The sequence below is a fragment of the Heterocephalus glaber genome, unplaced genomic scaffold (genome assembly GCF_053883595.1).
Source record: "Heterocephalus glaber isolate CG9 unplaced genomic scaffold, H.glaber_assembly_v1.0 deba00001454, whole genome shotgun sequence".
Classification (NCBI taxonomy): Eukaryota; Metazoa; Chordata; class Mammalia; order Rodentia; family Bathyergidae; genus Heterocephalus; species Heterocephalus glaber.
Window position 1 is genome coordinate 12,573,906 of NW_028258303.1, and position 27,619 is coordinate 12,601,524.

The window sequence follows — 27,619 nt, forward strand, 5'->3', positions numbered from 1 at the left end:
ATGGGTAGGGGATAAGAAAGAAGGGAATGGAATTAATATGAGAAAAAGAAAAAATAGAAACAAAGTCTTTGTAGATAGGGAGGGATGGAGGGGTTGAAGTGAGGGCAGGGAAATGGGGAAAAATAAGAACCAAGATGGATTATGTAAAGGTGCAAATTTCCAATGATGAATGTCATATTGTATACCTTAAATGTACCAATATAATTAATAAAAAATGAGAACATATTCTTCTTTTGGCTTTGAGTCCTTCAGGTGATGTTACTAGTAAAAATCAATTAACACCTGCTGTGTGTTGGACATTAAATATCACAGTCTTCTCTAAGATCAACTTTTCATTAAATATAAGCACTGTTAGGAAAAAAGAAAAGGAGAGACAGAGGTGCGAGCTCAACAGGACAGGTTTATTTCAGAACAAACCTGGGAGGGACTGCTCTACCCCTAGAGACCAGATCAGCAGCTCTGTCCAGGCCTGGGGTCTTTTGTAGGGTCATAGGGAGGAGAAGGCTCAGTGAGAGCGGTCTGGGCTCCCTGCCAAGAACAAGGCAATAGTTGCCAGAGAGCAGAGGCTGCTCTCAATGGCAGGGCTGATAATGTTCTGAGTCCCCAGGCGCAGCTGTGCTGTGGGGTCTCTCATCAGGATGGTGACAGTCAGATTCCTTCAAGTACAAACAAAATCAAACTGTTATCACACCCCACAGTAGTTTTTAACTTGTTTCAAAGATCCCCCCCCCAGCCTATTTTTTTTTACTTTTTATTTTGTGACAGGATCTCAGTTAAGTTTCCCAGGCTGGGTTTAAACTTGTGAGCTGCCTGCCTCAGCCTCCTGAGTGGCCGAGATTACAGGCATGTGCCACCAGGCCCAGATACTACATATTTTAAACCAACAACAACAACAACAACAACAAAGATTTAGTGAACATTCCTTGGAGGTAATTCTAATTTGTTCAGCTAACAATGGCTGAAGCTTCTGGGTAAAAGCTACAAGTCTCTTGGACTGTTTAAATTTTGAATACAGTCATGTTAAATATAATTATTATTACAAAATTACATGTCTAGCCTGAAATCAGAACAACATTCAGCCTTGGTTTCCTACTACTTAGGAAGAATCACATTTTCTCCCCATTTAAAGAATGGATAACAAATCATCTCCGAGTAGGTAACAAAGCAGAAAGAAGAAAGCCTGCCTTGGTTTTGCACTGAGAAATGTGGCTAGGCAGTCCCACGTCCAGGTGAGCGGCTGCTTTTCTATTCTAGGCCGCATTTTTTTTCTGCTAAAGTCAACACAGCCGTTGGGCCACCACCTTGACCTTTCTTCACACGTTTCCCCAAACCGCTCAGGCGCCGCTTTTCAAACGCAGGGGCGCAGCAGATCGTCTGGAGTTTGCAAAAATACCAAAGACCCGTCTCTGGCTGAACTTCTGCTTTAATTGGAGCGAGGCGGTGCTCTTCTAGCAACTACTTTGTAGGTAATCAGCCAATCGGTGTGCCATTTTCAGCTTTCTCGGCTTTGTCACCCGCTACGCGAGGCTGTTTTGATTGTCAGGTCTTTGTGGCGAGCTGGTTCCGCACCGCAGTTTCCCAGCGCGCGGCGCCTAACCCACTTGCTTCTCCCTCCTTTCTCTGCGGGACTGAGCACTACTGAAAACGCCCGAGAAAAGACAGCGGGTCCTGCCGTCGTGGTTCCATTGAGAATTTATGCTTTAGTTTTTCATATCTCTACATCTTGTAAAAAAAAAAAAAAAAAAACCTTTTTATTTTTCAAGAAGCAAATTAAGAATTTAACTGCTGGAAAAAAAGTAAAAAGTTAGCGGAGCCCTGGGTGCCTGGGGACGGCGGAGAATTCCGGAGCCAGCTGGCGCAGAGTTAAGTGCGGGCTTTCTTCCCCGCGCCCCGAGGCGGGGAGGCTATTGTAATGGTAAATTCACTCGCACTGGAGAAAGGATCGATCATCAATCAAAACGAAGTGGTGTTCTTTTGAGTTTGGGCCATTTTCTTCCTAGATTGCCAGACTTTTACTTTGCTCTAAAATCACAGAAAAAGTTTTGATGTGTTTATGTGTGAGATAAAAGAGATCTTCAGAGTGACGCTGGAGGGATTTTACCAACGCAGAGGAGAAATGCACCCCAGTGCGGGCTCCCAAGGGAACCCAGAGTCCCCGGGAACGATTCGGGCTCGGAAAGGTCGCAGTGGAAGCCCCTTCCGCTCCAGCGTCCCGGGACGAAGCTAGGGAGGAGGCCACATCTCAGGCCGCACCCGTGTCCCTGCGCTGTCGCCTGGTCCCCAAGCATTGCCAGGACCGCCAGGACCGCCAGAACCGCTCGCTAGCGCCCGCGCGAGCCATGGGCCCCGCGAAATGAGGACGCCCGAGAGCCCGGAGCCCCGCGCGCCCGCCCGGGCCAGGTACCTGTACCTGGAGGCCTTGCTGGAGGGAGGCGCTCCTTGGGGCTTTACCTTGAAAGGTGGCCTGGAGCACGGAGAACCCTTAATCATCTCCAAGGTGGGTTTCTCGTTTCCAGGTGTTGTTATTCAACTTGAGGGCCCTCCCCTCCCCCCTCCCCTCCCCCCTCCCCCCTCCCCCTCCCCGCTCCCTCCCTCTCTCTTCCCCCCCCCTTCCCTTCTTCCAGTTTTTAAACTTTTGCCATATTTGCCAAAAAATGCAAAATATTTCTAAGGATTACCTGAATCTTAATTTGCTGTTTCATACCTTTCTGATTATCTGGAAATATTTTGGATAGCTTGGAATTTGAAAGAGAAATATGTCTTAGCTCATTTATTCAGTGAAATCCCAGGAAAAATGTGCTTCTTTGATGGATAATCTCTTTTTGTGAATGGAATAGTATAAGATCAGTTGCCCCATGGGCTTTTCGGTTACAAATCAGATTAAAGGTCAGCAACAGGGTAAGGTGGTGACTTGGTATATGGTTATGAACAGAGAAACATTGACCATTCTTTCTTCCACTGGAAATATCTAGCTTTTAAGAATGTTTTAAATTTGTTTGTAATTCTGGTAGTTGATTGCATAAATATCATTTGTTACCTTTTATGCACACAGAGAGGAGAGTTAAATTGGCTTTATAGGAACTCAAGAGCAGAACATCACTGCCTTAGTATTTCTGTGTAATTAAATGTTTTAGATCTTAGTCATCCTGCAACATGCCTGTCTTCATTTATCTTTTGGTGTGAGTACAGTAAGTTATAACCCTGGAAGGAATCCTTACACAGAGGGACTAGTGTTTTTTTTCAGCTACGGAGATTAACACTGCATGTTCTAATATTTATTTTAAAATATCAGAATATTAACAGTCTGGCACAACAGAACTTTAGTGCCTTTCAGACATGTGCATTCCCCAAGGAGTATTTGTCACTGAGGCAGAACATTTCTTTTTACTTCCAAGGGTGGGAAGAAGATAGTGTGATTTTCCTTTGTGCTCTGCTGTCTGGTGAGGTTGTTCAGAGCCACCAAAGTGTGCGTTGTGTGTGAGGGAGACCAGTGATTCTGACTAGGGATGAGCCGCTGGGAAATGAGTTTCACAGCAGTCAGCCACGAGTGTGCAAGACACCCTGTGAGTTCTGATTTTTTTTTCTTAAATTTCCTAAGGAAAACAGAAGATAACGTATGTGTATGTATATCAGTTAGGGTGAATTTCAGCTGTAAAAAACTAAAAACCTAATTTATAGTGGCCCTAAGTAAATTGAGGCTTATTTTTCCTCACACTACAAGAAGTCTAGAGGTAGGATGTCCAGGCAAGGAACAACAGCTCAGTAACCTCATCAGGGACCCCACTTAGCTCTTTCCTCTGCATTCTGATGATTTGGGCTTTTGTACTTCATGGTTGCATGAAGGATGCTGCACTTCCAGCATTGCATCTTCATTCCAGGCAGGTTTTGACTTTTTGTTTGGGGCTTTTTGTTTCTCTCAGACTTTTGCTTAAATCTCATTGACCAGAACTATGCCACATGCCTATCCTTAGACCAATTACTGACAAAAGACATGACTAGTTTAGACCAGTTAGGATTTCTGCCTTGGGTTCTGCAATAGAGGGCTGTCCTTCATGAAGTCAAGGAATTGATGCCTAATTTTTTATCAATTTTGGGTTCTTTTTATAGGAAGAAGGGGGAATGGACAACTGGAGAATGTCTATGGAAAATATACCTCTGCATTTTATTTTAAAATTTATTTTATTTATAGGGATTGAATCTAGGGTCTTCACACTCATTTTAGGGTCCTCCAGTCCTTTTCAATATTTTTGTATTTATTTTATTTATTTATTTTTGTTTCTTTGAGATAATCTCCTTACATAGTTAAGGCTGGCCTTGAACTCACTATGTATCCTAGGCTGGCCTTGAACACACAGTGATTCTCCTGCCTCAGCTTCCCAAGTGCTGGGATTACAGGAGTGCACCATTATGCCCAGGTTTATATTTTTGAAAGAGTTTCACTAAGTCTCAAAGTTGCCCTTGTTGGGCTCAAATTTGTGATCTTCCTGTCTCAGCCTCCCAGAGTCCTAGGATTACAAGTGTGTGCCACCATGCCCAGCTTCTTTACATTTTAAAACTGACTGCACACACATTTGTCTGACCTTTCATGATAGCATATTCTACATCTGTTATGGATTATATAAATGGTTCCCCAAAGCCCAAGCATTCATAGGTGGAGCTTTTGAAAGGTGACTGGTCCTTAGCGGCCGTACAGGTGTGATACTAGGAGGTGCTGTCTGGTTGGAAGAGGTAGGCACTAGAAGGACATCTCTCCCTCCCCAGCTCCTCCCTTCTCTCTTACTTCCCAGCCACTCTGAGGTGAGCAGCTTTCCTCCACAGCAGGCCTTTATACCATGCTGCTTCTGCCCTGGGCCAGCTGACCATGGACTAAAACATGAGCCAAAAATAAACCTCTCCACCTTTAAGTTGTGGGTGTCCAGTATTGTACCCCAGCAACAAGAAAGTGACTAAGACAGCATCCATTTACTAGAATGGCATTTGCTGTCAGAATGGTTGAATCTTGGCTCTCCAGAGCCACATCCCTCAACCTCCCCAGCATCTGAAGAATGGGTGTGTGCTACTGTCTAACTAGGTGGTCTGTATAGCATTAAGTGAGCATGTGCACTTAGCATAGTGTCTGCTTCAAAGAAGGAACTTGAAAAAATCTTAGCCAAGATTACAGTTGTTGCTTTTCATTATTTTAAGAGACAGATTTGGCTGCTGTACGAAGACCCAATATAACAGCAGATTAAACAATATTGGAGTTTCTATACCTCCCGCATAACAATCTGGGCAGAAGCAAACTAAAAGATGGCTTCTTATATTGTCAGGGACCCATATTCCTTCTATGTCCTTAACTCCATTCCAGAAGATGTCCTATTGGCATGGTCCAGAGTGGCTTTTGGTGATATCTGCTTTCCAGCCAGTAAGAAGCAGGAGGAGGGGAGAGAGAGGACAGCTTCCATAAGGATACCGTTCAGTACAGTCTGCTCTGTTCAACATGGAGGCCAACAGCCACATGTGGCTATTTCCATTTCAATTAAAGGCAATAAAAATAAAGTAAAAATTTAAAATTCAGATCCTTATTTGCACCAGCTGCATTTCCAGTGTCACATACCTCCAAAGCTCCTGAGTGTCTCACCACATCTGCTCTGCCTAGCAAACCCTTGTTCCTCTGAACTCAGCTACTTCTCTCTGAAGTTTTCCCGATGCCACCCAGCTGAGTCTGGTGGTCTCTCTTCTATACTCCTGTTTTAGTCATTTTCCATGTCTTTTGGACAAAATACCTAACATCCTCAATTTAAAGGAGGAAAGACTTATTTTGGCTTATGGTTTTAGTCCATAGACTGCAGCCAGGAAGGCATGGTGGAAGGGTCTGGCGGAGGAAAGCTGCTCACCTCATGGCAGTTAGGAAGCAGAGTAAAGGAAGGAGCCAAGGAGAGAGATAAACCCATGTCACACCTACAGTGACTATCCTCTTCCAACAAGACCCCTCCCCCAAAAGCAAGTCAGCTAGACTCCTACAATCCAATCTTCCTCCAAAAGCCCTAGCTAAGGGTGCTTGAAGTTCTTGGGGAACATTAAATACAAACTATAACAATTCCTATGTCATGTACTTACTAGGCCAAATCATGATATTTTATTTACGTTGATTGCCTTCTCAGAAGTCTGTGAGCCATTTAGTCAGGGCTATTTTCTTTCCATCTCTGCCACATCCATTCCAGAGCCTGAGAATGCACATATTTGTTGAAGAAATGTAAGGGCCTGGGTCTTTCTTATTCACTGTGCATTTTTAGGACCTAGCATGGTGCCTTTTATACAATAGGTGCTCACTAATTTTACTGAATTAACTAGCAAAGCTAAAATAGAGAAATGGGCTTTTTAAGCTGGGAGCAGGGTGTTAGGAGGGTGCCAGGCAGATCTGAGATGGGGTAGGTATTAGTTTCCTGTTGCTGTTGTAACAAATTACCACAAATTTAGTGGCTTAAAGCAATACAGGGTTACTAATTCAGTTTTGCTGGTCAGAAGCTGGACACAGTTCTCACTGGCTTAAGATCTAAGTGTCAACAGGGCTGTGCTCCTTTCTGAGGCCCCAGGAGAGAAGCTTTTCTTATCCTTTCCTGCTTCTTGAGGCTGGAAGTTCTGGAGTCCACATTCCCTGACACTCAGCCTCCCTTCTCCATCTTCAGAACCAGCCACACCTGGCTGGGTCCTTCTTCACATCACTCCGACCTCTACCTCTACCCCCCTCTTCCACCTTTAAAGACCCTTTTGATTTTATTGGGCCTGCCACAATAATCCAGGATAATCTTCCTACTTTAAAATCAGCTGATTAATAACCTTAATTCCATTAGCAACCTTAAGTAACAAATATATTCACAGGTTCCAAGAATTAGAACATGGATATTTTGGGGGACCCAGAGCCTTATTTTGCCACCCCAGGAGGTTTGCACATTTGAGACAATGGAAAAGGAACACATTAGCTCACACACTGCTAATCAAGTGTCCCCTCTTCTAAGGCAGGGTGAGCCCCTTCTGCAGGGGAAAGGAAGGGACAGCACACACTGATTCACATACATGAAAGGCACGTACAGTTGTGACTGCCAGGGCATGGGTGACAAACAGTATAATGCATGAAGTATCATTTTTCTTCTGGTACAAATGAGGCAGGAGAATGAATGGAGTAAAAGGAACCACAAAGGGGTGGCAACAAAAGGAATCATTTTCTAATTGGTTTGTTTGGGATTTAACGGCCTTGAAAAGGAAAGGTGGAGTTGAGAAGAGAAAGTCTCTCATCTGTGAACTTCAAAAAGAAAGGGTAACTTAAAAAAAATAGTGATCCTATGTGAGTCCTCTGGCAATTCAATAGTTCAGGAAGTTGGCAACGTGCTGTGATGACTCATTTACTCTTCTTGCAGCTGAGAAAAGCAGTTGCACCTGCAATGGGGACGCACCTGCTCCCAGGGCTGGTCAATTAAGTAATAACAATAGCAGCAATCAACAACACCAGTCACCACATAATGAGTGCTTCCTATGTCTCCATATCCCAGGAGATCCAAGTGCACCAATTCATTTAATTTCCACAACTCCGAGGAAGGTGATAGCATACCCCCCAAGATGTCCATGAGCAACGGGACACTAACTCGCTAAAGCTCTCCACCTAGCAAGTGGTAGAGCTGGGACTTGAATCCTGATGTTCCTGAACCGACCACATGGTACCATTCAGTCAGCATTGTCTGCCACACACACAGCTGGCTCTGTCTGGACTTTAGAGCTATTATCTGGGTGCAATATAGAATTGATATTTTATGTGTTTTCAAATCTGTTAAAGGAACAAAAAAAATATTTAGTCCTGTAAGGTCCCATAAAATACTTTTGACCATCTGGGCATGGTGGCACACCCCTAAAATCTGAGCACGCAGGAGGCTGAGACAGGAAGATCACTGAGAGCTTGAGGGCAGCCTGGGCTACATAGTGAGACCCTGTCTCAAAAAACCAAATGAAACAAACAAAACTCGTAACCACTGCTCAAGCAACTCTTTTAGATATTCAAGACCCATAAAAAGAGGGCCGCTCTGCTCTTGGCAAGTACTATGTCTGCATGGGTGTCTCCAGATGGAGACTTTTGGGGCTTCAGAACTGAAGGAAAAGTGCTTGCCCTGGTATTTTTTTTGTCTCTTATGTCATCCACACTCAGCGATGTGGTGGTCAGGGCTCTCCTTTGGTTGTGCCTACCACAGGTGCGACTCCTCCATCTCCTAGGGAAGCCTCTGGGTCCTTGGGAATCTCCTCCATCCCCCCAACTTGTTGGCCTGAGGAGCACTCACTCACCCCATCTCCCCTTTCTTTCTGCTTTTTATCTGTGGGGCAGGGTGTTTGCTGTGTGAAGTCCGAGGCTCCTTCAAATATCTGTTCTCAGGTTTCTGTTAGCTGACATGGGTCAGATCTTAAAATGGATTCTCCTGTCGGGTTCTTATAGCCTTAGTGATGCAGTTAATAATATAGGAAATGTCAGGTAAAAAAGCCTAAAACCAAGACCAGACCAGGCCACAACAAGCCTTTATTGCAGGGAGGATCTGCCAGGATGTCTCTGAACAAAGAGACAAAAGCAATATGGCCGGGGCAGGGAGCACTTCTTATAGAAGCTGGGGTGTGGTTAAGTGAGGTAGTGGCTAGGGACTGAAGGAGCCTGTGGTGTCACTAGTTGCTAGGAGGAGAGCAAGTATTAGGTTACTCTTTTGGCGGGAATAGGGGCATGCTTGGAAGAAGAAGGTAGCTATTATATACATCAGCCACCCTAAATCAGTGGGAAATCTATCATTCCAAGCTCTTGTTTTATGGTTGTTGGGCAAAGGTCTCTTCTTCTGGAGCTGCTTCAAGCTGACAAAGTGGTGAAGGTTAGGGCTAAACCTGGATCTGATGGGGGCAGTAATAGGTGGGGGCTTTTTCCCTCTGCCACAGTGGCTGGTACCCCACCATGATGAGCTCCATGACTGCCTGGTTGGTAAATGCCCACATGCGTTCCTGCAAGCAATTTTGAAAACAGCGAAACAAGCACAGTCCAAAGCAGAGGATCAGACAGATAATACTGAGGGGTCCCAAGAGTGGTAATAGCCAGGAGAGCCATGAGCTCCAGGAACCAAATGTATCCTACCATTGATTAGCACCTTGGGGGGCATATCTGGCCCATTGAGTCTTAAGTCTTTCCCTCATTTGATGTGTAAATTCTCTCATTATTTACATAGGTCTTCAGAGACAGCTGGATGTTTAGGGGCTCATCTGTTATAGAAGTAAGAGACTGTTATAGAAGTAAGAGAAGTAAGAGATCATAGCTCATGATCTAGGGGCCCATGTGTCATGTCCTTGCTCTGAGAGATTGAGTGGAAAAGTGATAAACATAATTTATGTAATCTTTATAATCTTTTTTTGGAATGTAAAAGGTACATGCAAGTGAGCAAATGTCTTTTGGAGGCCAACATTCCAATGAGTGCAGTATTACTATGAACCTGACTTGTCCTTTAAATTCAAGGCCATGAAAACACACATTTTAGGTTGATAGTTCCAGCAGAGCCATGGAATAGGTGTGTAAAGGACAGTTTTATTCCTGTATCTCTCAGTTTCTGGAGGCCTCCTAGATATATTTAAAAATAAAGAGAACTGATAACCTCAACAAGGACACTGGCCAACTTAAGGCAATCAAGTGTAACATAAAAGGCTTGATCTTTTCAGACATGGCTAGGTATCCAAGAAATATGAGCACAATGAGAGAAGAGGCATCATAAATAGAGAACAAGGATGTACATTATTTTAAAAGGAATAAATCTTGTAGCTGCTTGGTATAAAACTTATCCTGACTGTGGCTGACAAGCAGGTGATCTTCTCCCCAATACTCTTACTTTATGTTTTTTTTTTATCACTACACAATAGTTAATTAGTTATCACAGAATCAGAAAAACACTTATCTAAAAGGAGAGATTTGGAGACCAATGGTTTCTAGGATTGGACACCTGCAAAGAACTTATTTATTTATTTATTTGGTACCAGGGATCAAACTCGGGACCTTGCGCTTGTGAGGCAGGTGCCGGAACCACTGAGCTAAATCCCCGGCCCAAAGAACTTATTTTAATTTCTCTGAAAATAATCTATACACATTTGTAGCTAATTAATGATTTTCCCCTTCTATTTAGTCCCCAAAGTTTTTTTGTTTTGTTTTATTTTAAATAGCTGTGTCATGAGTGAACCAAAAGATTTTTATGGATGGGGTATGTCTTAATTTCTCTGAAATCTAGCCTTATTATTATGTCATTATTTTATATCTTTTTTGGTTATTTTTTTCTATGGGGTGTTTAAGACCAAGTTAAAGACATATCAATCAATATGAACCTCTTGCTATCTACCAAGGTCAGTTAAGTCTCCCCAAACCATTACTTTAGAACCATACATAGAGCCTCTCTTCTCCTCTGTCAGTGTCAGCCATCAGGATGGGTCATGGCCTTGCTTGACCAAGTTGTTTTCAGTGAAAGTGTGGGAGATTTTTTTCTTGGTGACCCTCCTTTGGCACACGGTACATTGTCCTCTGGTGTCCAGCAATCTCCCTGTTCAGGAGATTGAGTGACTTACCAAAGACATAGGCTCCTGTAGAGAAGGTTCCCTCATGTCCTGGATCTTTGTTGACCTTGAGGGGCCAGGGCCAAAATACTGGCTGTCCTCATAGCCCAGTTACCTGTCTAGTTTTGGTCTCCAAACTTTAGTTGTTGAACACCCAGAAGAGAAGGTCAATAGTATTAGCATTGTAACAAGAGTAATGAATTTAACTATTACAATTTTACCTGAATAGCAAGCATTTTGGCATTTAAAATATAGAGAGCTGTTATTATTATCAGTCATGGTTGTTCTAGTGGTTGAATTCCTGTCGAATATTAACAGAAAAAGAGCCGCAAATAATATTTTAATATGACGACTATTATGACTTTACCTTTGTAACACATTTAAATGTCCATCTTGATATAAAATAGCCATTGTTAAACATATTCATTTTTTTAAAACTCCAAAAGTTTTAATCTAAATTATTATCTTTTGATAGGATACCATCTAAAGAAAATATCTCAGCCCATAAATGTATCTGTTATCATAAATAGCTGGAGTGTATGAAAAAGGCAAATACCTGAATCAAAAAGAGGTTATTATCATAAACAACATATTAGAAAACCTGTACAGTCAGAAAGTATAAATATATTTAGTACACCAGAAAAATAAAAGCTTGTTATTGTTGTTTTTTACAGGAAATTTAGTCCTTTGAAAATGACCAGTGTAAACATACCATAATAACATATTTAGAATTTATCCCTTTGATGACAACTGATGTAAACATAGTACAATAGTACATTTAAGTAATATTTATTGATGTAAGTCTTTTATAAGGCTTTGAAAACTATTGGGTCAGTCTGTTGTAAGACTGAAAACTGTTGAGGTTCCCCTAGTGAACAAAATATTTCCTTGTGGCCGCTCCTTTGTTTACCAAGGGGAGCATGCCTTGAACTTAATAACCTTTATCTATAAACAAAACAGCTATACGATTGGACAAAAAACCAAACATATAAGACAATTTATGAAACTAGAGTGTACTCAAATATATTTAGCCCAATGGAATTATAATATCTCTTTATAATTTTAGGTTTATAATTATAAATAAGACTAGTCAAAACTTTTGTGAGTCAATTAACAGAGATCTCTTGTAGAATTAGAATCAGAAGGAATAAAAACTCTATTCCTGTAAACCTTTTATAGCAAACTTGAAACCAACAAGCAAACATACATATTTCCTTGATAAATCACTTCTGCACACCTTCTCAATGTACCTAGGTTGGTCTTGTCCTTTTAACAAGACAAACATACAAAATCCTTTCATATTAAAAATATATCTCTTTGGGCCAGGCATTTAGCTCAGTGGTTCTGTCGCTTGTCTCGCAAGCACAAGGTCCCGAGTTTGATCCCTGGTACCAAAATTTTATATATATATATATATATATATATATATATATATATATATATATATGGCTTTTACTTATAGCTTTTTTAATATTTTTCTTCTGACTCACTCTAAACCTTCTGTAACAAACTTGACTTTAGCTGTTAAAATTTTAAAGTGTCCCTTTTTTGCTTGTTTGTTTTTAGATTGTTACATGTTAAAATTTGACTGGTTGTCAACAGTAGTAACCTTGAGTTTTTTTATCAACAAAGTACAGAAAAGAGCAAGTTAACCCTATAATTACAATTCAAGAATTTACAATGCACAAGAAGTGTTTTAAGCACACCAATTAAACATCAACTCAAATTGAAACAAATGCAATTATCAATTATCTAAAATTTGTAACTTAATTTTTCTTGTAAAATCTCTTGATGTGTGGTAGAGCACAGTTGTAGTTTCTCTGGCTCTGTTTTGGGATAACATAGCGCTCACCTTGGCTTTTTAAGTCGGGAGTGTTTTTTCCTCACTAGTTTGTTTTGTGTTCTTCAGAGCTCTTCTAGCTGTTTTTAATCCATCACTTTTTCTTTTAATTTTTTTTTAATCTGAGTGCAAGCCCTGCTTGACCCTCTTTAACCTTTTTTAGCTTTCTCTTAATATCAGGGGCTGACTGAGAGATTAAGTGAGTGTTAGATGATCATGTCAGCCTGGGAGGTAGGATCAATTTTGGTATATTTTTGAAGGGCCTCAGTGAGCCATGACAGAAACTGTGTCAGATTTTCTTTATGGGTCTGAGTTATGTTTTAGTCTTATCAAAGTTAACAGACTTGTGAGCTGTCTTTTTAAAACCTTTTATGAGGCAGAGAGTCATATGGTCTCTGTGGCCTCTATCTGCCTGGCCTAGCTAAGAGTCTCATTGTGGGTCTTCTTGGGGGATGGCCTGCATTCCCACTGGCTGGGTGTTATCAGCAGCATAAAATGTATCTGCTGTGGTCTGGGTCACCATCCAAACTCTTTTCTTGTCCTGGGGGGAAGGGTAGAAGTCAGTATCATATAGATATAGTGTAAAGTCAGATCATAGGACAGAGTCAAGTAACCAAATTCTTTGATATAGACATCAGGATCAGAGAAGAAGGAACCTAAGTATTTTTCAATTTGAGAAAGATCAGAGAAAGAGAAGGGAACTTGTACTCTAACAATGCCCTCAGTCCTGGCAACTTCTTGGATGGACATCTGTGTGGCTGGGGCTGATGGTGGAAGGGTGGGATAGTGAGAATGGGTGTGGGGTGGGGAAATGTAAGATGGCGGAGATGAAAGAGGAGGAGGTAATGGAGGGTCACAAGATGGCAGAGACAAAGGAGGATCACAAGATGGTGGAGGTGAAGAAGCACGGGAAGAGGCAGAGAGAGTTTAGAGGGTTTTAGGGTGGGGGAGGGGGAGTGGTGAATGATCAACTGGATCGAATGTGTCGGAGTCAGAAAGAGTGGAATCAGGAGGAGTGAGTGACAAAATTCGGGCTAGGAGTACCTGAGAAGAACAGGTTTGACGGAGGGTCAAGAGCATAGGTAGAAAAAGGCTTGTACATAGGGGATTTCTAACCATTTGCCATTGTGTTGACAAAAGTTGTGTAAATCACGCAGTATGTTAAAATCAAAAGTGCCATTTTTGGGCCATTGAGACCAATTATCCAATTTATACGGAGGCCAAACCTAATTACAATAGAGAACAAGTCTTTTTGGCTTAAAGTCTAGTCCCAAAAATCCGAGGGGTTTGAGTTGTGCCAGGAGGCAGCCCAGAGGCATTGAGGGAGAAGGCTTGGATTGTTGGGCCCCCAACAATCCAAGAGTGGGTGAGGAGGAGGAGGCAGCTCCCTTGGAGAAAGGCAAAAGAGAGGAGCGTCCTTGTCTCTTTGACAATCTCTGAATGAGCCTCCCAGAGGGAGAGAATGAGAGGAGCCAGGCCAGTGGGGTGTCCCCCAGGGGCACGGTCCTGGGCCCAGCGGCTAAGGGGTCTCTCTGACCAAGCACTTGGATTTCTGAGAAGTCCCTGGAGGGAGAGAATGAGAATGAGACAGAGAACCTGATGAGAGGGAGGCTGAACTGCCTACTCACCCAGAGACTGGTGACCAGTGTGGGGTGTGTAATGTCAGCAATGGCAAAGGTAGAAAGCCTCGAGAGGGTCCTGGCTTGGCAGATGTGGTCCAGAGGAGATGGTCGAAAGGCCAATCGACCCTGACCCATGGGGAATTGTCCCTTAATCAACTGCCTGCCTCCCAGGTTTCAGCACCAGATATGTCAGGTAAAAAAGCCAAAAACCAAGACCAGACCAGGCCACAACAAGCCTTTATTGCAGGGATGACCTGCCAGGCTGTCTCTGAACAAAGGAGAGACAAAAGCAATATGGCCCGGGCAGGGAGCACTTCTTATAGGAGCTGGGGTGGGGTTTGTAGGAGCTGGGGTGGGGTTAAGTGAGGTAGTGGCTAGGGGCTGGAGGAGCCTGTGGTGTCACTAGTTCCTAGGAGGAGAGCAAGTATTAGGTTACTCTTTTGGCGGGAATAGGGGCATGTTGGGAAGAAGAAGGTAGCTATTATATACGACAGCCACCCTAAACTGGAGGGAAATCTATTAGGTATTAGTTCTCTGTACAGTTCCCTCACTGGAGAGAATCATCCAGTATTGCTGTCAGGCTGCTATTTCAAAATCAAATAAGCAGGGCTGAGAATTTAGCTTGGTGGCACCACGCCTGCCTCAGAAGCACAGGTCCTGAGTTTGATCCCAGGTACCCCCCAAAAAACAAGCAAACAGAAAAATCAAATGAGCAGCTTTCCTATACTATGATAAACCTCAGTCTCTGTGGACTAGGAACATTCAAGTGGAGCAGAATTGTCTGGATGCCCATGGTAAGCTTTTTCTCCATCTGAGTGTACAGATGTAGCACTTTGGACCTCCCTGTTCCTTCAGAGCTCTTCCATTTGACACTAACCCATTTCTTTTCTTTTCTTTTCTTTTCTTTTTTTCTTTTTTTTTTTTTTTTTTTGAGACAGGGTTTCACTGTGTAGTTCAGAGTCTGGCTGGCCTTGAACTCACCATGTAGCCCACGCTGGCTTCGAACTTGCAGTCCTCCTCCTGCCTCAGCCTCCAGAGTGCTGGGATTACAGGCATGCCCCACCATGCCTAGCCACTAACCCATTTCTGCTGCAGTAAAACAAGGTTTATTTTACCAGATCTTCAGCCACAGTCCCAGAGTTTGAATTGAAATAGAATTGTAGGCTGTTGTAAGTTAGTTTACTATGAAGTCATTCTTCCCACCCTCTCCTAAGTGCCAGGCTAGATCAGCTTGTTATTCTGACTTTTAATATAACTCATCTCTGAGTTTTTGTCTTTATCTTTCTCCATTCTTCCTGTAACATCTTTTGCGCTTTATTCCAGGTAGGCTTTTTTTCTCTGCTGCCCTTAAGATACTTTGTTTCTCTCCTCTTCTTCCAGCCACCTCTGTCCCTCCTTTCTCCCACTCCCCAAGTGGCTGCTAAGAAGGTAGGAGTTTGCGCTGAGCATCCTGTGAATACACTGTAATCTCTTCAAGGCCCCATGGATTTTTTTTTAAGAGTAGGAAAAATTTATTGAGAGAAAAATAGCTTCTGTCTAAGACAGACAAAAGGGGAATTGGAAAATATGTTGCCCTAAATATATAATGTTCGGCACCTTCTTGTACAACTGTATAGTTTGGGTTTTTTTGGTCCCAGAGATTGAACTTGGGACCTTGCGCTTGTGAGGCAGGTGCCACCCACGGATTTTACTCACGCTGTATATCCTGCTTCTCCTGGCACAGTACTTCTCATCTCATACAGAGTAAATTCTCCTCAAATGTTAAGTGACTTAGGGAATTTTAGAGCTGTGAGGAATCTCAACAATCATGTAATTCAGTTTCCTTATTATACTGGCAGAAAACTGAGGTTAAAAAGTTCATTTATTTGCCAAAATGTTTCTGTTTTAGCAAACAAATTCTGTATGTGTGTGTGTCCCGGCTGGCAAAGGAGTAATTACTTTCTGATTGTGCCATCCTAGTTCCTCTGTTAGACTGTTAACTTCCAGAACTTAAAAACCCATTTTTTACTTCCTTTTTTTCTGTCCCTTCATCCCTTCCATTCTTTCTTCCCTCCTCTCTTCCTCTCCCTCTTCCTCTCTTCCTTCTCTTCTGCTATCCACAGTGATTAAATTATGTATAACAATTTTATAAAAATTGCATTAGTGAATGAAGAGGGTCTTTAACTATTAGAGAGGATCTTTAAAATCTTTTGTGAGAAAGCTGTCTAGAGCAGTGGGCACACAGGACATTAGAAAAGCGTGTTTAAAAAAACTAAGGCAAATGGGTTGCTTTTCTTTTCTTTTCTTTTCTTTTTTTTTTTTTTTTTTGGTACCGGGGATTGAACTTGGGAACTTGTGCTTGCAAGGCAGACGCCAGAACCACTGAGCTAAATACCCGGCCCCCACAAATGGGTTGCTTTATACATGTATAATATTTGTTAAATAGCTGTTGACTTGCATTAGATTGGGGGAGAACTCCCCTCCCCAAATGTTTAACATTTAAAAAGTTACCTAGGTTTTGTTTAAAGTGTTAACGTGTTTTGAGACACTAACTAAACTTGGTGAGCCTTTAAATGTTGTTAGGAATAGCTTTTATTCAAGTAGCCTGCTGATGTGCCAAATGGATCTTAATGTCACTAGGAGTTCTGCCTTATTTTGAAGCCAGTGCATTCCCAAGGCTTTGTCTCCTGTGCAGAGGACACAATTTAATTGAAGACATATTCATCATTTTTGTGAGCCCACAGTGATTAGAGACATGTAATAAGAGACTTTCTATCAGTCTTACAAAAGCAACCTCAAAGGACATTTTTGGATCTGAACTAAGCCGCAGACAGATTCCCCTACATCTCAGCCTTTGATGTGGCTCCAAACAGTGAGGATCTTGCCTGGAGTTGTGCTCTCCTGCTCCATCCATCCCAGGGGTCTGTCTGCCTCTCCCCATCCTGACTTCCTAGAGGCTTCTCTGTGAAACAGTAAGACAGGGATTTGCCACTGAACCCCAAGGGCTGATCCTTCTCCTCTTCTAGTGACTTCCCCACAAAAGCTACATTGGGAAAAGGTACATTGGTGTGTCTGATCTGCAGAATGGAAGTGACAGTTCATTCCTGCCTTCCCACGATGTGTTCCTAACTTGGCAGATAGACATGCTGACCCCTCTACCTTGGGTGTCAGAGACTAAATTTGCACTTATGTCAATTGCATTTTTTCATTCCTTTGCATCATTTGTTACATCCTTTTGGATTTGAACTGCATCTTTCTTCTTCGAGATTTTATCTAAATCTTTACTTTTAAATGCTCTTGGATATGTTTGTAATTCCTGTTATTTTATTTTTTCATTTTGGGCAAGGGTGTCCAGTATAGCAAAATACATATTCCAAACAGTAGAGGGCTTGGGATAAAATAAACAAGTTTCATTTCTGCCTTGGTCTTTATTGGCTATGGGACCATGGTGAAGTGTTTTAGCTTTCCCGAGCCTGTTTCCTCTTTACAAATGGAACATTCTTATCCAGTGGAGTTGTCGTAAGTGTCCAATGGATTAAGCTATGCAATTGTGCTTTGACAAAACACAACCCAGATGTTAATAAGCTATGATAGTATGGAGTAGTATCAGAATAGTAGGAATCCAGTCAAAGTTGGCAACTCTAATAACAAAGATGATACTTGGTCAATTTTCTGTTTGTGGCCATAGTTACTACCTCACACTGAACAAATTTCCTGTCTCTATTGAGCTTTGTGTACAGCAGAAAGACTAGCAACAACTATGTATGCACAAGATAATTTCAAGGTATAGTAAAACAGAAAACAAAACCAAGCTAACATGAAAGGTTCCGGAGTGGTAGTGTCTTCTATAGGGTTAGAGGTTGTGGAGCGGGTTTTACATTAAATAGGGTGATTAGAGACATGTTTTCAGACAAGATGACATCTGACCTTACCCTTGATAGATGAAAAGAAATCAGACATTCAAAGAGTTGAACTGAGGCACAAAAGTCTTGTCATGTTCCAGAAACAAAAAAGAAGTCAGGGTTATTGTAGCATGGTAAGCAAAGGAGAAAGTGGTCTGAGAGGAAGATGGAAAGGTAGATAGGGTCTAGATCACACAGAGCATTGTAGGTGGTGGAAAAGACCTTGGTCTGGATATATTTTTAATTTTAATTTTCTTTTTGGTGGCCCATATGGGGATTGGATTTAAATGAAGAGCATGAAGGGATGTCACACCGTGGGTCTCTCCCTTCTCATGATGGTGGACGGACTGCATGTACTAAAGCTTGGGAAATTTTTGGTAGCTCATAAAGCTACCTTCTCTTCTCTTTCTCAGATATGTTTCTCTATAGGCACTTCCTAGGTCTACATCAGGCCAGGGCCTTCTAAAAGACAAGTGTTGAAAGAGTGTGTCTAACTCCACTGAGGTCCTGCTCTGTGACAGGCATCCCAGCTCACTGGGGCTTCATACCCTGTGAGGGTCCACTTTCACTTTAGAGATGAAGAAACTGGAAAGTTGCTGAAAATCATGAAACTAGGTAGTATCAAATCTAAGACCTTTTAAACATTCAGCCTGAAAAACTCATTTCAAAGTAAAAACTACAATGCCATTTTGTAGTTCCAAATAACCCTTTTGTCTGTGTTACCCCATGGCATAGTAAACTGCTGGGAGAAATGGGAGTGTGACCTGTGTGAAAGGAGCAGCTTGGTGACATCTTTAAGGGAGGTGGGGGTGGGGGGCGTCAACACTGGGAATCAAGCCGGACCCTCCACATCTTCCCAGACTCTGCTTCCTGCTTCCTGCTACCTGTCCCTCCAGTCTGGTTCTACTGTTGGTCTCAGTTCACCACTCTGATTGTTTGGGCTGAACAAGTCTATCCCACGGATAGGCTATGATAAAACCTCATTCCCCAAATCATGCCTGACACCCAAGGAGAAATACTAAATGAACATTAAACAGTTTAAAGCTAATAAGGGTGAAGTCTGGCTAACAGAAGGAAGCAAACTTGAGCTTCAAACTGTTGGAGCTCTTCAAGATCATGCCACCCAACTTGGTGAGGAGCCCAGTTATGAACTGGACACCACAACACACGATCTTTCATGCAGGATGTCCACTGTATCAAACCTTGTCTCATTTTCCTGTCACTTTCTTGCTCTTGCTTATTTCACAATGTAGTGTATCTGCTGTGTTCTTCTAGCTTGTGCTACTGCACAGTCGACTCTTCATGCCCATTCTGCCTGCTCTGGTTCCATTTCCATGACCTTTCCTGTAAGGCTGACACTCTGGCTTTCCTAAAGCACTCTTGTAACCCCAGAAACTCCACGTACAACTATCACCCTCAGAGCCATTGCTGCCTGCCATAAGCTCAGCTGGCTCATTCCTCACCCATTGTTGGTTTCTGGAATCCTGGTTGAGAAAGATCCTAGCATTCTCAAGAACTCAAAATTTAAACATAGCTATGACATGACTTTGGAACAAAACACAAACAATTTAAGTGGAAGTCAGCACTCCCAGTTAGTTGGACTTAAGTTTCTAGCACTTTGGATATTAAATTATGTCCTGAGCCATACATTTACTGGAAGGTAAGAAGACAGATTGGACTTGTAGAACTAATTGTTCTTCTCTTTTCCTTTGAAAAGTTAAAAATGTTAATAGCAAAAGTTGTACGGGTATAATTTAAGCTTTCATTGTGTGCATGCGTGTGTGTGCGTGTGTGTGTGTGTGTGTGTGTTTGTGTTCAGAGAAATTTGCATTTTTTAAGGACTTGTCTCATGGAAACTGGGAAACGCGCTACAGGATCTGGCTGGGTTCCAGAAGTAAATACACATGTTGGGTTTGAGATAGATAATTGAAAGAACAGGGGAATGAGTAAATTGGGGGGGGGGGCGTGGAAAGGCAGAAAATAGCTGGCACTTTCCTCTTGTGCCTTGTTTGTTGTGTGTTTTGTTTGCTTTTCATATTTTTACTTTTAGGTGTTACTAATAAGCGGGAAGTTAAAAACAAGGCATCCAGTGACCTAAGTATGAGACAGTAGGAAGGTTAGAGGAATTAGTCCTATTCTTCAGGGTTGCATTCATACTTTGCATAGTGGTGCTTTTAGCTCAAAGTCTACAATTCAATAAGTTGTTGGTGCTCTTTTGAAAGAACTGCTTTCATAGTTTCTCCTACATACATAAGTCAATGAATTTGACCTTAAAGAACAGTTGGTATAGGCTCCTCCCACTGGGCCAAGATGTGTTGCAAATTTCTTAATTCAGGCAACATAAAGCATTACAACTGCCTTGCTTCTTTAACAGATAAGGCAAAATAAAGAAGGGAGGACTTTGTGGTAGAAAGGACATAAATACATAATGACGTTATTTACATTTACTCTGTACTGTGGGGCAGGTATTATGTTAGGTTCTTTCATTTATTGTTTTATAAGAATAAGATTTGTTTCTATACATGAAGAAAGAGGTTCCCTGTAAGTGCTATGCACTTAGGCTACATCTCCAATTGTCAGTGTCAGCATCTCTTAAGGGCTTTATTTTTCCTCCCTTTGGTTCCAGAATGAGTGTCGCCAAGAGTGACCCACCCAATGGCTGACTGGAGTGCTATACAAACAGCCCCATTTTCTTGTCCCTCTCTTATAAAGGCTCTGAGGTGTGAGCTTTCCACTAGGTCCTAGGCTTTCTCCTGCAGAATTTGGTGACAGCTGCCCCCTGTTGTAGCTGCCTTGGTGACATATCAGTGCTCATCGTCTTCCCTTCCCAACCTCTTTTACCCTCTTTCCTCTTTGTGTTTTTTATGTCCCAGATAAACTACTTGCGTGTCTCAGGCTCTACTTCTGAGGGCACCCAGACAAAGACAAGCACCATTTAGAAAAGGCTTTCTGAGTGAAAGCCGGAAGCTGAAGTGTGAGGGAGATCGAGGTGTCTCCAGTCTGTGGTCTTCCCACTCTGCAATGGAGTTCAAGCAGAAAGAACCAAGGAGTGTCTTGGATGCAGATTTTCTTGGGTATTAGGAAAAGTAGAAATCCATCCCCACATGTGATTTTGCAGTTCTTCATCCTCCACCTCTCACAGGATGGGCCTGTTTGTCTCTTTTTCTCCACTGACTTGGTTGATAGCCCCATTTAGCTTTTGGGTTTTTTTAGTACTCGGAATTGAACTCAGGAAGCCCCATTTAGTTTTTGCCATCCTTTCTCTTTGTGGGTCAAGCACTTCTCCCTCTCCTCTGGGAGAAGGATCCAGACTTTTTTGGTCATAGGTCATTTTTTAAAAATTTTTATTATTTTTATTTTATTTTTATTATTATTATTATTATTATTATTACAGTACCGGGGATCGAACTCAGGACCTTGCAATTGCCAGGCAGGTGCAGTACCACCGAGCTACATCCCCCGTGGTCATAGGTTAATTGTTAAGGAAAATGTGGCTCTCTAAGAAGAATAGACAGAAAATTATTTATTTGGGTTTCTCTGAGGATGGTTTCTTTTTCAAAATTTTATTTACCTTGCTTCCTTTCATACTACAAACAGCACAAAAAGAAAAGTGGACTACATACTGTTTTTGATGCAGAACATTTGATGGTGTATCATGGTGATTGTGTGAATTATCTCACCTAAGCAGGCAGTAGAATATAATGTCATTTCCGACCCTCCTCGACCTTAGTGAGACAGAGTAACTCTTAACCCTAAAACATAATTTCCTTGCATAATTTGTACCGCTGCCAAATTCAGTACAAGAAAGATCTTCTTTTTAGAGATTTTTAAAAGAAGTTTTAGAGGTGTGAATATTCTTTGACTCCCTATGTTTTCTGTTTCAAATTTCCTTTTTTTTTTTTGCTTGAATTTATTGCAGACTGACAAACATATGACAGCTTCATGTGACAGCTTCATGTAGCTTCATGTGACAGCCAATGGTCTGCTTTAAACCTCAACTTGATCTTGAATGGATGAATAATGAGTAGATTTTGTGTCATAGAATTCATATTGTCAGTTATATGGAATTCACCGTTTAAGAGAAACTAAATGTGGTCCTAGTCCTCTCTTTTGTACCTTCATATTTGAATAAAATAATGCAAATGACATTGTTCCTCTTTTCTGTTAAAGCACTTTCATAGCAGTCTACATGGAACAATAGAGATAAATATGTTCTATTAACAATAGAAGGTGAGGAAGGTAATTGTTTGATTCTTTGTATTAATGAGATTTAACAAGTGCTCTTAAAAATTGGGTTTCTGTGTGTGTGAACTGAAAGGGGTATTTCATCATGACAGGGGAGGTCTTGGGAAGCTGGTGTTCAATTTAACTCAAGATCTTGATTACCAAAGACATTCATGACTTCTCTAGCTCCCGAGAGGCTGTGGAAAAGAAATGAAGAAAAAAAAAAAAAGAAATGAAGAGATTCAGAAAGTAGTACAGATGAAAATCATCTCCCATCTCTCAAGCAGCGGGAAAAATAGATTCTTCTTAGTGAGAATTCCGTGGATTGTCCTATTTATGTTGTCATTTCATGGAGATTAAAACAAACCTTTCTGTATATCATAGGTGGGAATGTGAAATATTACAGCCACTTTGGAAAATTGGCTGACAGTTTCTTCAAATGTTAAACAGGGAGTTACCAGAATACCATTATCACCCAATTCCACTCCTAAGTATATACCCAAGAGAAATAAGAACATATGTCTGTACAAAGTCATACACCCAGCTGTCCATCCATCGCCTCATTATTCACAGTAGCCAAAAAGTAGAACAAATTCAAATGTCCATCGACTTGATAAATGAAATGTGGTTTGGCATATGATGGGACACTCTTTGGCAATCCAAAGGTACTGAGTACTAACACATGTTACAAGATGGATGAGCCTCAAAAATATGTTCAATGAAAAGACACAAAAAGACCTATGTAAATTCCATTCATACGAGATGTCCAGAAAAGGCAAATAGGAAGAGACAAGGTAGATTAATGGTCGCCTTAGACTAGGGATAGGAATGGAGAATAACTATAAATGGGTTCAAAGTTTTTTTCTTTTTCTTACCCCTCTCCTTCCCTTCTTTTTCTTTTTGTTTGGAGGATTGAACCCAGGGCTTCACACATGCTAGCATGAGCTCTACCACTGGGCTATACCTCAGCCCCAATGTTTCTTTTTGAGGTGATGGAAATTTATCACTTTATGTTCTCAAAGAAGATTGTGGGGATGGGTGTACAACTCTGTAAACATATTTTTAAAAATCAGTGAATTGGGGTGGGGATATAGCTCAGCGGCACAGTGCCTGCCTGGCAAGCACGAGGTCCTGAGTTCAATCTGAGGTATATAAAAAAAAGTGATATATATACTTCGGGCTAGGGATTTAGCTCAGTGGTGCCATGCCTGCCTTACAAGTACAATGTTCTGAGTTTGATACCCAGTACCAAAAAAAATCAGTAAATTATACAGAAAAAAATCACCCTTGTTTTATTCTGGTAATAAAGACTAGAAGAAACAAAAGAAGAAAGATAGAAAATATTTAAGAACCATAACATATGTAGCTGGGTGTGGTGGTGCACACCTGTAATCCCAGCATTCTGGGAGCCTGAGGAAAGAGAATCAGAAGTTGAAGATTAGCCTGGACAAGTCAGCAACTTAGTGAGAACTTGTCTTAAAATAAAAAAATACATAGGGCTGGGGTTGTATCTCAGTATGAAGGCCCTGGATCATTCCCCGGTACCATAAAGTAAATGGTTATTCCCTATGTTAAGCATTTAGTCTTGATTTAATTAACTGGAATTTAACATGGAGAAAGATGACCAAAATGAAGCTATAAAAAACACTGTGGATCCAGGTATACCAGTGCATGCCTGTAATCCCAGGTATTTCAGTGGGTGAAGCAGGAGAATCACAAGTTTGAGACCAGCCTAAACAATTTAAGGAGATTTTGTTCCAAGATTAAATAAATAAGGAAAGAAGGAAAGAAAGTTAGGGATGTACTTCAGCACTGCCTGAGTTCAATCCCCTGTATCTCAAAAAACAAAACATCATAGAGTTCTAATATACAAAGAATCATATAAATGTAATTTATAGTGTTTAAAAAATACATTCTAAAACATAACTTGTAAACTTTGTGCCGACTGAAAAAAAGCAGGCACAACAGAATGCATACTGAATCATTCCATTTATATGAATTTTCAAATAAGTAAAACTAATCATTGGTGAAAGAAATCTGAATCTGGTTGCGTCTGGCTGAGCACTGCCTGGGGCTCAGGCATCTCCTGCAATGATGTACGTGCTCTCCATGTGTGTGCACTGAGTGTATCCTTAGATCTGTGTGGAAGAAAGAAATTAGCTAGCCAGTGAAAGCATGAAACAAAAAGTTTAGAAGTGGACTTACTACATAGATAAGAATTTAGTACATGATGAAAGAGGAACTTTTTAAAGTGTTTTGTGGTGCTGGGGATGGAACGCAGTGCCTCATACATCCTAGACAAGTGCTTTCTCCCTGAACTTCACCCCCAGCCCTGAAGAACTTACAAGTTCTTTTGTGTTTTGAGACAGGGTCTCACTATGTAGTTCAGGCTGGTCTTGAACTTGCTGTGAAGCCCAGGCTGGCCTCAAACTCACAATGATCCTTCTGCCTCCTGAGTGCCGGGATTGCAGGTGTGGGCCACAGTGCCTGGCACATTTGAATTCTTTTATAGTAAGCATGCTTTAATTTTTGGCAGGGGGATAAAATATACATGACATAAAATTCACTATTTTACCACTTTAAGTGTACAATTCAGTGGCATTGTTGTCATCACCGTCCATCTCCCGACTCTGAAGCTGTGTCCTATCAAACACCAGCCCTTTACTCCCCCACCCCATAGCCCCTTCAGCCACTGCTCTACTTTCCATCTCTAGGAATTTGACTTCTCTAAGTGCCTTGTATAAGTGGAGTCACACAGTATTTGTCCTTTTGTGACTGGCTTATCTCAGTGTCCTGTTCTCATGGTTCATCCATATTGAAGCCTATGTCAAAGTTCATTCTTTTTTCTTTTTTTTTTGAGACAGAGTCTTTCTGTATAGCTCAGGCTGGCCTTGACCTCCAGGCAGGCCTCAAACTCTGGTGATTCTCCTGCCTCAGTCTCCCGAGTGCTGGGACTCCACCTATGCACCACCACAGCCGGCCAGAAATTCATTCTTTTTTGGAGCTGAATCATATGTCAATATGTGTTCAATTGATGGAAATTTAGATTGTTTCCACCTTTTGGCTACTGTGAACATGAGTACAGACATCTATTTGAGTCCTTCTTTCAATACTTAGGAGCAGAATTGCTGGAGCATGTGGTGGTAATTCTGTGTTTAGTTTTTAGAGAAACCATTTTACTGTTTTCCAAAACAGCTGTATCATTTTACAAAACTACTGGCAATGGACAAGGGTTCCAATTACCGTATCTTTGCCAGGACTTTTTATTTCCTATTTTTATTTTTCTCTAATAATAATTTTTTTATTTTATTTTGTGAGACAGGGTTTTGCTATGTAGTTCATCCTGGCCTTGAACTCACTATGCAACCCAGGGTGGCCTTGAACTCATGGCAATCCTCCTGCCTCACCCTCCTGAGTGCTGGGAACACTGGTGTGAGCCACCACACCCAGCTTTTGAATAAGATATATATTTTAAATTTTATTTATTTGGACAGGGTCTCATTGTGTAGTTCAGGCTGGCCTTGAACTTGTGGCAAGCCTGCCTCAGCCTCCAGAATGCTGGCATTACAGGCATACACCATCATACCTGGCTTTAATAGCATTCTTATGAGTATGTATGAAGCATCATCTCACTGTAGTTTGTTTTTGTGTGGTATTGGAGATTGAAGGCAGGGTCTTTGCACTGTGCTACATTCCCACTCCACTTCCCTTTTAATTTAAAAAATTTTTTAAATTTTTATTTATTTATTTTTTGGTACCGGGGATCGAACTTGGGACCTTGCAGTTGCGAGCAGTGCACAGAACCACTGAGCTAAATCCCCGGCCCTAATTTTTTTTATTTTGAGACAGAATCTTGCTAAATTGTTACATTGCCCAGGCTGGGGTTGAATTTGCAATCCTCCTGCTTCAGCCTCCCGGAGTGCTGGTCATTGTAATTTTGATGGGCATTTCCCTGATGATTAGTGGTACTTTTGTGTGCATACTGGCCATTTGTATATTTTTTTAGAGAAATGTCTGTTCCAGTCCTTTGCTCATAAAAAATTGGAGTGTTTTCTTTGTTGTTGTTGACTTGTAGTTCTTTATGCCTTCTGCATATATATGATTTGCTAATATTTTCCCATTCTGTAGGTTGCCTCTGTAATCTGTTGATTGTGCCCTTTGATGGACACAAATTTTAATTTTGCTGCAGTATACTGGCTTTTTTCTTGTTGCCTGGTTTTGTGTCAGATCAAAGACATCATTGCAAAATCCAATGTCATGAATTTTTTTCCTTTTCTTTTTCTTCCTAAGAGTTTTATAGCTTTAGTTCTTACATTTAGTCTCTTGATCTATTTTGAGTTAATTTTTTTCTGGTACCGGGAATTGAACTCAGGGCCTGGCACCTGCCAGGCAGGCGCTGTGCCCCTAAGCTACATTCCCATCCCTATTTTGGGTTAGTTTTTTGTTTTTGTACCAGGAATCAAACTCAGGACCTTGTGCTTGCAAGGCAGGTGTGGTGCCACTGAGCTAAATCTCCGGCTGAGGATTAGTTTTATATATGATGTTAGGTAAGGGTCTAGCATGTTATCTTGCATGTGAATATTCAGTTTTCCTAGGACCACATGTTTCAAAAAAGAATCTCTTTTCCCTAGTGAATGGACTTGGCACCCTTATAGAAAACCCATTGATTACATATGCAATTTCTGGATTCTATTTCACTGGTCTACGTGTCTGTCTTTATGATAATATGATGCTGTTTGGAGTACGTAGCTTTATAGTAAATTTCGCCCCTCCTTCCTTTCCTCTTTCCTTCCTTCTCTCCTTTCTTTCTACTTGGGGTCCCTTGAGATTTTATACAAATTTTAGGATGATTTTTCTATTTCTGCAATGAATATCATTGTGAATTTTTTTTTTTTGATATCGGGGATCAAACTTGGGTCCTTGCACTTGTGCAGCAGGCGGCAAAACCACTGAGCTAAATCCCTGGCCCATCATTGTGATTTTAATAGAGATTGCATTCAATCTGTAGATTGTTTAGGGCAGTATTGACAATAACACCAGGTCTTTCAATCCATGAACATTGACATTTTTTCCATTTAGTATCTGTGTCTTTACTTTCATCAATGTTTTATGGTTTTCAGTATACAAATCTTGTTTCCTTGGTTAAGTTTGTTACTAAGTTTTGAGTTCTTTTTGATAACACAGTATTGTGAATAGAGTTGTCTTCCTAATTTCCTTTTCAGGGTGTGCATTGTTAGTGTATAAAAACACAACTAATTTTTGTAATTTTGATCCTACAACTTTGCTAAATGTGTTTATCAGTACTGTGTGTGTGTGTTGGAATCTTTTGGAGTTTTTTACATATGAAATGTCAGGTAAAAGGGCCGAAAACCAAGACCAGACCAGGCCACAACAAGCCTTTATTAGGGGAATAGATCTGCCGGGCTGTCTTTGAACAAAGAAGACACAAAAGCAATATGGCTAGG

The 27,619-nt window shown here is 41.3% G+C and overlaps 1 protein-coding gene and 1 long non-coding RNA gene across 4 annotated transcripts in view; one reads left to right on the forward strand and one right to left on the reverse strand.

Annotated features, from left to right (window-relative positions):
- Window positions 1–380: 380 nt before the first annotated feature.
- LOC110349955 (uncharacterized) lies at window positions 381–2,486 on the reverse strand. The gene is made up of 2 exons (XR_015452886.1): window positions 2,411–2,486; window positions 381–1,722 (listed from the first exon to the last, which is right to left on the reverse strand). It is a non-coding gene; the product is annotated as an uncharacterized LOC110349955 (long non-coding RNA).
- The window catches only part of Shroom3 (shroom family member 3), a 338,993-nt gene continuing 313,087 nt past the window's right edge, over window positions 1,714–27,619 (forward strand). For all 3 annotated transcript variants that reach the window (XM_021261005.2, XM_021261007.2, XM_021261014.2), the window contains exon 1: window positions 1,714–2,497. In XM_021261005.2, the coding sequence (XP_021116664.2) occupies window positions 2,354–2,497 (144 nt within the window). In that variant the 5' untranslated portion in view covers window positions 1,714–2,353. The remainder of the gene's footprint in view (window positions 2,498–27,619) is intronic.